Source organism: Salvelinus alpinus, chromosome 15 (genome assembly GCF_045679555.1).
Source record: "Salvelinus alpinus chromosome 15, SLU_Salpinus.1, whole genome shotgun sequence".
Classification (NCBI taxonomy): domain Eukaryota; kingdom Metazoa; phylum Chordata; class Actinopteri; order Salmoniformes; family Salmonidae; genus Salvelinus; species Salvelinus alpinus.
Window position 1 is genome coordinate 42,047,434 of NC_092100.1, and position 13,563 is coordinate 42,060,996.

The window sequence follows — 13,563 nt, forward strand, 5'->3', positions numbered from 1 at the left end:
GGACGGTCCAGTTTCAGATGTTGAACCTTAGTAAAAAGTAGGTGGGGCAAACCAGCCATGCTCACCAGAATAAAACAACAAACAGAATCAATACAGCATTACCCACCCCTTCCATTTACAAAGCAACCACCCCAACCCCAGCTGGTATGTTCAGCGTGTCCGTCTGCTTGGTACCAGGCCAAAGTGTCCATCTCCATCCCAGCCAGCCTCGCTCTAGTCCTGCCCCAGTGTCATGACCCCCATACCTATTCTCTCTCTCTCTCTCTCTCTCTCTCTCTCTCTCTCTCTCTCTCTCTCTCTCTCTCTCTCTCTCTCTCTCTCTCTCTCTCTCTCTCTCTCTCTCTCTCTCTCTCTCTCTCTCTCTCTCTCTCTCTCTCTCTCTCTCGCGCACTCACTCACTCACTCTCTGCCTCTCTCACTCTCTGCCTCTCTCACTCTCCTCCTCTACTCTCTCACGCTAGCTGTTCTTTCTCTGGGGACGCCTCCAGTGTGATGGCGGTGAACTCCTCCGTGTTTCCGTTTTCCTGGATCTTCTCTTTATTCATCAGGGTCACCATCTCCTGCTCTCTCTCCTGGGCGCGGGAGCTAGCCACTGACGCCGCCGCACCGTTACCTTCATTCCCATCCTTGTTGGTGATCATCAGGGTCTGCTGCTGACCGCACCAGCTAACAGACAGAGAGAGGGAACAGTGTACACATTAGGTTGCTGTTACCAGCTAACAGAGAGAGAGATTTTTCGACCAGAATTCGGACTGGTGAAGTGAGACCTACCTCTTATACTTGACCACAACAACACACGTGACGAGAATAGCAACCAGTGCCACAAGCACTCCCACAATGATCAGCAAATCTGCACAGAGGAACATAATGATAAAAGTTGAATGACGTGTAGCAAATGCCTCTTAATGTGTACCCTCATACAATGTGATTTGAAAAGCGCTATATAGATGTAATTATTTTCTCCATTATTAATCCATTAAACCATATAATCCATTAAAATGACATTAACATTATTACATGGATCACTAATGTCATGTACAGTAATCGTATTATTACTACAAGTAGAGCAGGGATTGGCAACTTTGATGGAGGGGGGGTTACAAAAGATCTGACCTCATCATGGGGGGCCGCAGTTGTGCCGCTGCCGCCAACCCCCACCCGCCAACTGCCCATTACTAATTTTAACATGGGTGGAGAGGAAAGTGAGCTGTTTTTAATATGATATCTGAGTGTGAATGACTAACAAAATCAATGGGGGCCCCCCAGGCGGTAATCCGACCTTGATAACTACAAGTTTAGATTGCTGGCCCCTAAACTAATGTTAGCTGACATGTGCTAATTAAGTGACTATCAGTGACTGACATAACAAGAGGAAGACTGCTGATGCACAACGCACATTTCGAAATTGCACCTTGTGTAGTCTACTATTCAAACTCGCAACAGGAAGTTGAGACCCCGACTGGAGTTAAACAATATGAGGGCCTTCAAAAGGTGGGCAGTGGGCCGCATGCCCATCCATGTAGTAGCGTTATTAGGGGTAGTGGGCCACTCACTTGATGTGCTACTGATCTCCTGCCCAGCTGGAGTAGGGTCTGCTCCCATACCTGGATTCATCTTCCCATTAGGAATGGGCTGCGTGGAGGCTTTATGGGGATAACAGGGAGAGACAGTGTTAAACAAACATCTCTAACGTCTCACACATGGTTTACACGTAGATGCCAACTTCAGGAATCATGTCATGAATATAATCATTTGATGACCAGGAATCATGTGCTACTACAGGGCTGATTTATTTGCTGTGGAATGCACCGAACATACTAAGGAATGCAGAACTGTTCCTTTGGGGCAGAGTTGGAACCTGAGAGTTGGAACCTGAGAGTTGGAACCTGAGAGTTGGAACCTGAGAGTTGGAACCTGAGAGTTGGAACCTGAGAGTGAATGCCAACATTTCATTGAAAAGTGATTTGTCTATGTAACCCAGAAGTAAAATCTTGAGTAATTTGGTCACCTGAGTGAATCTGTTCATGGAATATTATAACGTGATTTATGAATTATTGATGAGTAAGTGACATTGTGCCAAGTGGAATAAAGAGAGCAATGTAATACACTGCCCATAACTTTAACCAGTCACAGAACAGGTCGTGATTTTTGATCTGAGATTCTCTCTCATAGGGTAAATCAATGTCACCATATTCCTCACACAGGGCTCTGGTGGAAAGGTAGTGCACGATTTGGTTGAATGGGGAGCTATTCCCCATAGAAATAGGCCTATGTCCTCTGCCGGAACCGGATCAACTCCCATGTCCACCCTTCCTACTGTCGTCCTCTCTACCACTTAGAAACCGTCTCAAAATACAGAAAAAAATGCAATAATAAGAATCCAACCATAATGTGATATAATTCCCATAATAAAAGCTAGTGAGGCAGCAGATGTTATTTTATAACCCAACCTGGGTTTCACTAATCAGGATGAATATATACCTCAGTGTTGCACAGCAGTACTATAAACAGTTTACATTAAACCATTTATGCAGAGAGAGGTCACGTAAAGCATTGAGAATTTGAGCCAGTGCAGACGCAGAGTTGTGAGGAAGAGTCATTCTGTGACACTGTCAGTAGTGTTCCTCTCTTTCTCCCTCTCCCTTATCTGGTCACAACAGGGGGAGCCCTCTTCAAACAAACTCCTCAGAGGACACGCACAGAAAGACAAACTTTCAAGTCTCTATGGAATATGTTTTCATGAATCTGAGTGTAATTAAAATACAGCTTTACCGTTTTGATTCTAGCTTCTTATTTCAGCAACCAGAGCTGACTATGTAAATACAAATGAATCCTTGCACTTGAAAATGTTTCTATAAAGTGGGGTATAGCTTTTATAACTGTTACCATATGTCCTATATAACACTAAATGCCCAAACATAGTGAGCTACAAACAACAGTTGAAATTGAAGTGAGAGTTCTGAGTTTTAATCCACAATCATTTTCACACCCCAACACCAGGGGGCGAGGTTAGTTCTCTAACTTTCCAGAGTCCGACCAAACTTTGTTGTGTGTGGGTGGTCGGCCATCTGTTTACAAGAATCCTTCTCAAGAAAATGTTAGGGATAGTTCTAAATGTCAAAAAGTCATTCAGTTTCAACAGGTAAATATGGTGTTAGTTCTGCTCTTCACTTTTTTAATATGAACTTTTAACATCTCAGCTGCAGAGGAAAGTCATAGAAGACTGTATTAGAGATAGCATGATAATGCATCCTGACAGAAGTTTTGAGGAGAATGACGAGCATGCAGATGTGCAGTATATTTAGAGATTCATATGATTAAATGAATCACCTTCAAAGCACTAAATGTTTGAGTCGCCTTGGAAACAGTAGAAAAGTCCAGTATGGACAGAGAAGAGAAGTGATATTATAGTGATGTGTTTTAGTGATTCTGGCAAGACCAGTTCTTACATGGCGTTGATCCGTACAGTAGAACTGAAGATGTTTAGTTGATACATCTGTAAAAGTCTTGTACAACTTTCAGGATATTTTGTTTTCTTATATAGATTCATGTCATAGTATTAAAGTTTCATCGTGGAGATTTGTCTATGTTTTTGGTGGTGTTTTTTTGTTGGAATAAAAGTCGTCAAAGTATATTTATATTAGGCTAAACGTGCTATTTGACGTGCTATTTGAAATAATCATAGAGTGTGTCTTTAGTTTAGGATTCCTAGCCACAGCTCACCACGTTTCTCTCGCTGGGGTGTCACCAGGTGTCTAAAGAAGAACACCTTCCTGTATATAAATATTTCAGTTTTAATGTCACGTGCACAAGTACAGTGAAATGCCTTTTTTGGAAGCTCCAAACCCAACAATGCAGTAACCAATATCAATGTAGCACTAAAAATAACATAAGGTATTCACACAAATTCGCTCTCTCACAGGTGATAACACTGACTGGACAAAGGTTGCTAGTTCAACATTTTGCCAAAAGCAATGCATTAATGTACAAAAGGACATTCTACCCTTTGAAAATTCTGCACTTGAGTATTGAAACAGCTTTTTCTTAGGCTCAGGGGAAGCTTTGTGGTGGTGAGCTGTCATCCTGTCAGAGCAATCCTATGACAAACATCCTATGACAAACATGTTTTATAAATGTTATGTTTTACTGTTCTGACATGAGAGATGATTTACTTGAGATGTATTTGTATTTTAAAGTGTGCTATTTTATTGAAATAAATTGTCAGCATTTTTTTCAAGATACCAAACTGAACGACAAAGCAAAAAACAGCATTATGTATGTAATATTATGTATGTTACAAACAGTCTTTCCTTACCTTGTACCTCCACCTCCTCCTGTAAATCCTCCTCTCTGGCCCGGCCCTGTGGTTCTCCTGGCTCTTTAACAGGTGGTGCCATAGAAGAGGCCCCCTCCTCCTCTGAGGCAGAAGGCAACATCCCAGACACAGTGGTTTCTTCCATCTCAGTGACCATCACAGGGTGCTCCGTGGGGCTGGCTTCCTGGGTCTCATTCCCCTCAACCTGCTCTTTAATGACAGAGCTTTCTGTGGCTGCCCCTTCTGAAGCATCACCCTCAGCCCATGCTGTTGGCTTTACTGGGCTGGCCTCAGTAGGTGCAGGCTGGTCTGTGTCCACTGCTTCCATTACCTCAGTGGTGCTCTCTGCTCCCTTTTCTCCAGAGGCGGAGGTGGTGTCCTGGGTGTCAGGCTCGGGGTTGACGGTGGCCTCAGGCTGGGCTCCATCCTCAGGGCCTGTGTGAAAAACAGACCAGAGATATTCTGTACCAGTCAAACGCTTGGACACACCGACTCATTCAAGGGTTTTACTTAATTTGGACTATTTTCTACATTGCAGAATAATAGTGAAGACATCAAAACTATGAAATAACACATATGGAATCATGTACTAACCAAAAAAGTGTTAAACAAATCAAAAGATATTTCATATTCTAGATTCTTTAAAGTAGCCACCTTTTGCCTCGATGACAGCTTTGCACACTCTTGGCATTCTCTCGGACATCCTAGTAGTGAATATCTGAGGAAATCCGTTCTGTCAAAAACCCAGAGGAAGATAGTGTAGGCCCTGTCCAGGGGCTATACTTGTACATCAAGCTGCCATATGCTACAGAATCAGGACATAGGCTCCTGCCCCTATGGGCCGTTCTGGCTTAGATAATCCTTACTTGTCCAAGGCTTACTCACTACTAGATAGTGGGCAAAAAGACAAATTCAACTCCATCTTTCAACTAATAAGATGTTGATGTTGCCAATTAATTTAATGATTACTTCATTGGCAAAGTGGGCAAACCTTAGGCAGGAAATGCCAACAACAAAAGCATTGCACGTTTGAATTTAGTAAAGTTAGTGTGGGAGAGGAGGAAAATGTTTTGTTATCGATCAGTAATGACAAACATCCTGGCATTGACAACTTAGATGGAAAGCTACTGAGGATGGTAGCTGACTCTATAGCCACTCTTATCTGTCATATCTTTTATCTGAGCCTAGAAGAAAGTCTTTGTCCTCAGACCTGGAGGGAAGCCAAAGTCATTCCGCTACTTAAGAGTGGTAAAGCGGCCTTTACTGGTTCTAACAGCAGACCTATCAGCTTGCTGAAAACAAATTAACAGCAGACTTTCAGCATGCTTACAGAGTAGAGCACTCTACATGTACGGCACTGACTCAAATGACTAATGATTGGTTGAAAGAAATTGATAATAAGAAGATTGTGGGAGTTGTACTGTTAGATTGCAGTGCATACTTTGATATTATTGACCATAAACTGTTGTTGAGAAAATGTATGTGTTATGGCTTTTCAACCTCTGCCATATCGTGAATCCAGAGCTATCTATCTAATAGAACTCAGAGGGTTTTCTTTAATGGAAGCGTCTGTCACGACTTCCGCCGAAGTCGGTCCCTCTCCTTGTTCGGGCGGTGTTCGGCGGTCGACGTCACCGACCTTCTAGAGATCACTGATCCATTTTTCATTTTCCATTGGCTTTGTCTTGTCTTCCATCACACCTGGTTCCAATCCCATCAATTACATATTGTGTATTTAACCCGCTGTTTCCCCTCATGTCCTTGTCGGTGATTGTTTGTTGTATGTATTGGTGCTTATTATATTCTGGTGTGTGACAGGTTTTGTACCCACTTTCATTATTTTTGTATATGTTACTTATTAAACGACTCCGTTTATACCAAGTTCGTTCTCCTGCGCCTGACTTCCCTGACACCAGCACGCACCCTTTACAGCGTCTCTAATGTCAAACATGTAAAGTGTTGTGTATCACAGGGCAGTTCTCTAGGCTCTCTACTCTTTTCTAATTTTACCAGTGAACTGCCACTGGCAATAAACAATGCATGTGTTTCCATATATGCTGGTGATTCAACCATGTACACATCAGCAACCACAGCTAATGCAACCACAGCTAATGAAGTCACTGAAAACCTTTACAAAGAGTTACAGTTTGTTATCTTCTCTAAGATAGGGGACAGCATTCGGAATTTTGGATGAAAAGCGTGCCCAAATTAAACTACCTGCTACTCGGGCCCAGAAGCTAAGATATGCGTATTATTATGTAGATTTGGATAGAAAACACTCTGAAGTTTCTAAAACCGTTTGAATCATGTCTGTGAGTATAACAGAACTTATTTGGCAGGCAAAACCCAGAGGACAAACCATTCAGATTTTTATTTATTTTTGAGGTCACTCTCTTTTCAATGTGTTTTCATTGGGAATCCAGATTTCCAATCGACTTTCTTGCAGTTCCTATCGCTTCCACTGGATATCAACAGTCTTTAGAAATTGGTTGAGGTTTTTCCTTTAAGAAATGAAGAAGTAGCACTGTTCAGAACGAGACTAGAGGGAAGTGTAATCTTTGTTAGAGGCGCGTTACACAGAGGCTCGCTACACATTGTTTTCCTCCGGTATTGAACACAGTATATCCCGTCTTAAATTAGATCAATTATTTACGTAAAAAAATACCTAAAGTTGTATTAGGAAGTAGTTTGAAATGTTTGGACAAAGCTTACAGGTAACTTTTGTAGTTATGTTGCGCGAGTTGGAACCGGTGTTTTTCTGGATCAAACAAGCCAAATAAATGGACATTTTGGATATATATCGACGGAATTAATCGAACAAAAGGACCATTTGTGATGTTTATGGGACATATTGGAGTGCCAACAGAAGAAGCTCGTCAAAGATAAGGCATGAATTATATCTTTATTTCAGCGTTTTGTGTCGCGCCTGGAGGGTTGAAATATGATTGTATATATTTGTTTGCTGGGGTGCTGTCCTCAGATAATAGCATCGTTTGCTTTCGCCGTAAAGCCTTTTTGAAATCTGACACGTTGGCTGGATTCACAACAAGTGTAGCTTTAATTTGGTGTATTGCATGTGTGATTTCATGAAAATTGTATTTTTATAGTAATTTATTTGAATTTGGCGCTCTGCATTTTCACTGGATGTTGGCCAGTTGGGAAGCTAGCGTCCCACATATCCCAGAGAGGTTATGGAATGGGTGGCCAATAATAAACTGGTCTTGAACATCTCTAAAACTAAGAGCATTATATTTGGTACAAATCATTCCCTAAGTTCTAGACCTCAGCTGAATCTGGAAATGAATGGTGTGGCTGTTGAACAAGTTGAGCAGACTAAAATATTTGGTATTACCTTAGATTGTAAACTGTCATGGTCAAAACATATAGATTCAATGGTTGTAAAGATGGGGAGAAGTATGTCTGTAATAAAGAGATGCTGTGCTTTTTTGACACCACACTCCACAAAGCAAGTCGTGCAGGCTCTAGTTTTTTCTTATCTTGATTATTGTCCAGTTATATGGTCAAGTGCTGCAAAGAAAGACCTAGTTAAGTTGCAGCTGGCCCTGAACAGAGCGACACGTCGAACTCTTCATTGTAATCAGAGGGCTAATATTAATACTATGCATGCCAGGTGCTCTTGGCTAAGAGTTGAGGAAAGACTGACTGCGTCACTTCTTGTTTTTATAAGAAACATTACTGTGTTGGAAATTCCAAATTGTTTGTCAACTTACACACAGCACTGATACACACACTTACCCCACCAGCCATCCCACCAGGGGTCTATTCAAAGTCCCCAGGTCCAGAACACATTCAAGGAAACATACAGTATTATACAGAACCATGAGTGCATGAATCTGGGGCGGCAGGTATCCTAGTGCATTAGAGCATTGGGCCAGTAACCGAAAGGTTGCTAGATAAAATCACCGAGCTGACAAGGTAAAATCTGTTGTTCTGCCCCTGAACAAGGCAGTTAACCCACTGTTCCTAGGCCGTCATTGAAAATAAGAATTTGTTCTTAACTGACTTGCCTAGTTAAATTAAGGTTAAATAAAAAATAAGAATCTCCCTTCCATTGTCTATAGCGCAAGTGAACAGCAAACCTGGTTTCAAAAAACAAGTAAAGCAACAGCTCATGGCACAATGCCTCTCCCCCATGTGACCTACTTGTTGTGTGTATGTACCGTATGTGTAACCGATATACACGCACACACACTACATGTTAAATTGGAATGTCTTTTCGTTATGTGTCGGACCCTAGTAAGACAGTAGCTATTGACATTGGCTAATGGGGATCCTAATAAATCAAAGTGTAGCCGCGGAATGGCATACTGTATGAAATACAGAGGTGACAGAAAAGGTTATGATTTTGATGATTCTATTTATTGTGGTGTTGATGACGTGACTGATGAAAAAGACAGGACTGACCTGCAGCATCTGAAGCAAGGTCTACATCTGTCATCTGAACACTCTCTGGTCCTGTTGAATCAAGGTTGATGGCCGCATCACAGTTCTTGTCAGCCAAATCTGTCAAAAACAGAGGTTGGGATCAGGGATGAGAAACATAGCACAAATGTGTAATTATCTTCAGCATATATTATAGTCCAAGTTCTAAGAATGGCGAGGATGGCAAGAGTCATTAAGATTTATGTGTGTTTTAAGGGATCATTGTGCCAAAACTAGGCCCAGTTTCCGGACGACACATGCATTTCTCAAATCAACACATAGGGAGAACTTTCACTAAGTGCGTTGTTGGAGCATGTGTCGATACTGGTAGGATCGGGAGAAAGGCAGCGCTAATCTTGGATGAGCTTTCTCCATTCAAATCTTCCCATAACATTGGAATTACTTACTGACGACGGATCAGCTCCTAGAGAAATATTATCACTTATATGGCTGCTAATATTGCTGCTTTTTCTAATGCTTACCTTTAATAATGCACACAGATTTGGGACATCATTGCGCACATTTGTTTTTACACATCATGAAACATATACTGAAAAATTACAGACAATAGCCTACAATTAGCAAAATAGAACTCGGTTGAACATGAAATAGATTTTAATATGAGTTAAATATATAGGCCTATGTGCTATGTATCCAATAATGTATGTATATTTTTTGATTGCAGTCATCTCATTGTCTCTATGTTTCGCGGAGATCTTCTGTGTATAAATCACTCAAATAACGGAGGACTAAACAGAACAAAAATTCTGATAAAACTGCAGATCCTCGCAATATAATGACAACTCTTAATAAAGATTGTTTAAAAAGAAGACCAGCTTTATACGACAATAAAACGAAGGGCAAAAAAGCATCTATTAACGCACTGTTCTATAAGTGGTCTGAGGCAGTTGGTAATTAATGAGTGTTTTCAAGTTCAACTTAAGTTACAATAGTTTGGAGAAACAGCTCTGAGAATTAACGATGCTCCTACAAAGGTTCTAACAATTATCTTAGCATTAACATACTTTTGGGAAGCCAGATCCTGGTCAATATGAACTATGAAAAAATAAAAACTCACCTGATGCATTGAAACAGAAGGCATCAAAGGGTTGGTCCGGAGAGACATGATGGAAGAAGACCCCAGTCGTGTTGTTTGCACAGTTAACACGAGCCTTTTGTCTGAGGATGGTGGTGTTTCCGTTGCTGATCCAACCATATCTAGAATCAAATGGCAAATAGAATTTAAGATCCAATTGCTATAATATGTTAGCCATTAGCTTTAGAATGTTTGTAGCTTACACCACAGAATTATCAGCAATACTTAAGAAATATGTCAAATATAGGTAAAAAAGTATGTAGTTAAAGTAGAGGTGAAGCAAGATAACACAATACTTTTTATTTTCGGTGTGTCCTTGTACTTGATCTAAATAGGAGATTAAATGTCAATTAAGTTAAACAATCATTTATATTGACACAATAAATCAATACTGCTAGCAGTGTTTAAGTTGAGATAATGAACACCATACAAGGCTCCGTAATCATACAATTTATTGACCATTACCGTTTTCCCTGCAAAACCCCCCGAAACCGAAAGGTCCATGTTGGTCTATGCTGGTCAGTGCTGGTCTGACTAGCATGATCTAGCTGGTAAGGCTGTCTGACTACCTAGTCCAGCTGTTGATGCTGGTGACCAGCTCATGCTGGTATGCTGGTGATGCTGGTATGCTGGTGACCAAGCTTGTCCATGCTGGTCAAGCATGGTCTAGTTGGTCAAGCTGGTCTGACCAGCATGGTCTAGCTGGTAAAACCACGCCCATCATTATCATATTTCCCAGAATCCTCTATTGCAGTTAGATTTTTTTATTTTCTTTATTCAATATCTGTGTTTTTGCATGTACATTGATTGATTCATTAGTTTTATGCTACACAAAGAAAAATGACAGAAATGTTTCTAAACGAATCCAATCTGTTAGTTGGATTGAATGCACCGTTACTGAAATGGTTGTCCAGTTTAGATGTTTAGGTAGTCTCAATTATTCATCATCCTAACCCATACTGAACAGTTTCAATTGTTGGATATCCCCACTCTGTCTGGATACTAATAGGAATGAAACATCACTTTGTAAGCCAGCATAATGTGACTTGCAGGCCTTTTGATATGTGTTATATTGTCTTAAATAATTAGGCACTTTGGTGCTGGTTTTTCTGGTGACCAGCTAGTACTGGTCATCAGCATATCAACTTCACCAGCATAAATTGTACAGTTGCCATGGCACTCTATTGGCAGCCTAGGCAGAGAGCCCATGTATATTTTGTAAATATGGAAATATGTACGCTTTTTTTATGAATAATTTTACTTTCTTTTTGAATAGCCACATGTGTATAGATTTAGTCTGGATAAACAAACAAAACATCCTTCCCAAGATTTAATTGCAAACCAGCTTTTGAAAGTTGGCAAGTAAATAATGCTAGTTACAAGCTGTTTTGATTTCAGTAAATTGGCCTACATTGGGATGTTTCTACGGTCTCGATCCAAGAGTGGGACTACAGTGTGGTGACAAGTTGGCAGTGAGGAATTCATTACTCAAGAGTATTTCTCCGAATTTATGTGTGGACTGAATCCTGCATGTGGAGCTAAAATGCAAACTGCATCTCATTCTACAAGTGTCCTACCACTACAGAGAAGACAGACGGGGAGACTCTTTGAGCTACCTGCCTGCCCCTGGACAACCTGATCTAACTGCTCAGCTCCTCCCGTTGACCACCTGCACCTCCCTCTGCTCAAACCTTGTGCTATTGACTGTCTCTCCATCTGTTGGAGGCGTGAAGTAACGTACTGAGAACTTAGTAGTCCAGACCTTCTGCATACTCACATCATTCATATTTTTTTAATGTTTGTTTTGTTTTTAAAGTGTTTCGAGATACTTGTATGTGCCGTGTACTGCAATTCAGCTTTTAGCTGCTAAGTATGGCCGAAATGGTTTTTTAAAATCACAACGAAGGCTGATTACCAGCCAAACCAGCACTAGTTACCATCATATGCTGGTCTATGCTTCTTTTTCAGCAGGGGTGTTTTTGATTTAGAGAACGTCATTCAATGAGTGATAAGCCTACCACATTTTTTTTAAACACTTACAGAAGGGATTCACAAGTATTTTTCAATGGCCATACTAGTATACCACAAACACATGTCCAATACATACGTAGCTTGATTCTAAGTGGTATGCTAGTGTGGATATTGGAACAGGACCACTAGTCTCAGGGAAACATCTTGCTGATCTCTTTCCTTTGAATCAGCTGTTGTTTACTCTTTGATAAGGCATGTCCTGCGGTTCCTAAGCAGAGGCTCTGTTATCATGAAGACAGGTGTGTGACCTCACCTGCAGGTCTCTAGTCCTTGGGCATGGGCCTCGATGACCTGTTCCCTGCTGGCAATGGTGATACCCAGGCTCTCACACAGCTTCTTGGCCAGGTCTAAGGTCAATGAGTAGCGAGTTTCTCCTTCCACGTGGAACACTCCGGCATGGCTGCAGCTACGTGATTTCACTGTAGCTGAGGGAAGGAGGAGAAGGTGGGAGAGAGGTTAGTTTTGAGGAAATTTGCCAGTGAGACACTGTGACTGCATGGCGGCCATTTTGTTACTATGAATTTGAAAACTATCATATTTCGACATCATCAAAAGACTGAAAGAACACATGGTGGAAGAAAGGTTACTTTTCAATATGTCAAAAAATAACGAGGCATTGCTCTTGTCAGGTTAGGTGGTCAGTTACACACACCTAACTAGGCACAAGCCCAACTGGTGACAAACAAAACAGATGGGTCAAACAAATTCATTTCCCACTGGCATTTGCAATACATTTGGTATTCACAATCAAGTTTCCATCACAATTTTCCCTTTTCTCTTGGCAGGTCAGGTGGTCAGTTTCACACAACGTACTAGACACAAGATCAACTGGTGACAAATAAAACAGATGGGTGAAACAAATTCATTTCCCAGTGGTATTTGCAATAAAGTTAGAATTTGTATCACAATTTTGGGTTAACAAATGTATAACAGACATGAGAAACACACCACAGGGCACACAAATCAAATCAAATTGTATTGGTCACATACACGTATTTGCAGATGTTATTGCGGGTGTAGCAAAATGCTTGTGTTTCTAGCTCCAACAGTGCAGAAATATCTAACAAGTAATATCTAATCATTTCACAACAATACACACAATACACTGGTTGAATCAATGTTGTTTCCACATCATTTAAATTAAATTATGTTGAACCAACGTGGAATAGACTTTGAATGACGTCTGTGCCCAGTAGGATTTAAAACCACTTAAGGATCTGACCCTTTTTAAAATGTTCATCTAAAATGACACACCCAAATCTAACTGCCTGTATCTCATGACCTGAAGCAAGGATATGCATATTCTTGATATCATTTAAAAGGAAACACTTTGAAGTTTGTGGAATTGTGAAATTAATGTCGGAGAATATAACACATTAGATCTGGTAAAAGATGATACAAAGAAAAAAGCATGCGTTTTTTTCTTGTTTTTTTGTACCATCATCTTTGAAAGAGAAAGGCCATAATGTATTATTCTAGCCCAGGCGCAATTTTGATTTTGGCCACTAGATTGCAGCAGTGTATGTGCAAAGTTTTAGACTGATCCAATGAATCATTGTATTTCTGTTCAAAATGTTGTATCAAGACTGCCCAAATGTGCCTAATTGGTTTAATAATACATTTTCAAGTTCATAATTGTGCACTCTCCTCAAACAATAGTACGATATCCTTTCACTGT

General features: G+C 40.7%; 1 protein-coding gene across 1 annotated transcript in view; it reads right to left on the minus strand.

Annotated features, from left to right (window-relative positions):
• Positions 1-273: 273 nt before the first annotated feature.
• Positions 274-13,563, minus strand: part of LOC139540110 (CD44 antigen-like) — a 36,108-nt gene continuing 22,818 nt past the window's right edge. The window contains exons 2-8 of the mRNA XM_071343685.1: positions 12,139-12,310; positions 9,837-9,976; positions 8,741-8,839; positions 4,316-4,750; positions 1,554-1,643; positions 772-850; positions 274-666 (exon numbers count right to left, since the gene is read on the minus strand). Of these exons, the coding sequence (XP_071199786.1) occupies positions 453-666; positions 772-850; positions 1,554-1,643; positions 4,316-4,750; positions 8,741-8,839; positions 9,837-9,976; positions 12,139-12,310 (1,229 nt within the window). The 3' untranslated portion in view covers positions 274-452. The remainder of the gene's footprint in view (positions 667-771; positions 851-1,553; positions 1,644-4,315; positions 4,751-8,740; positions 8,840-9,836; positions 9,977-12,138; positions 12,311-13,563) is intronic.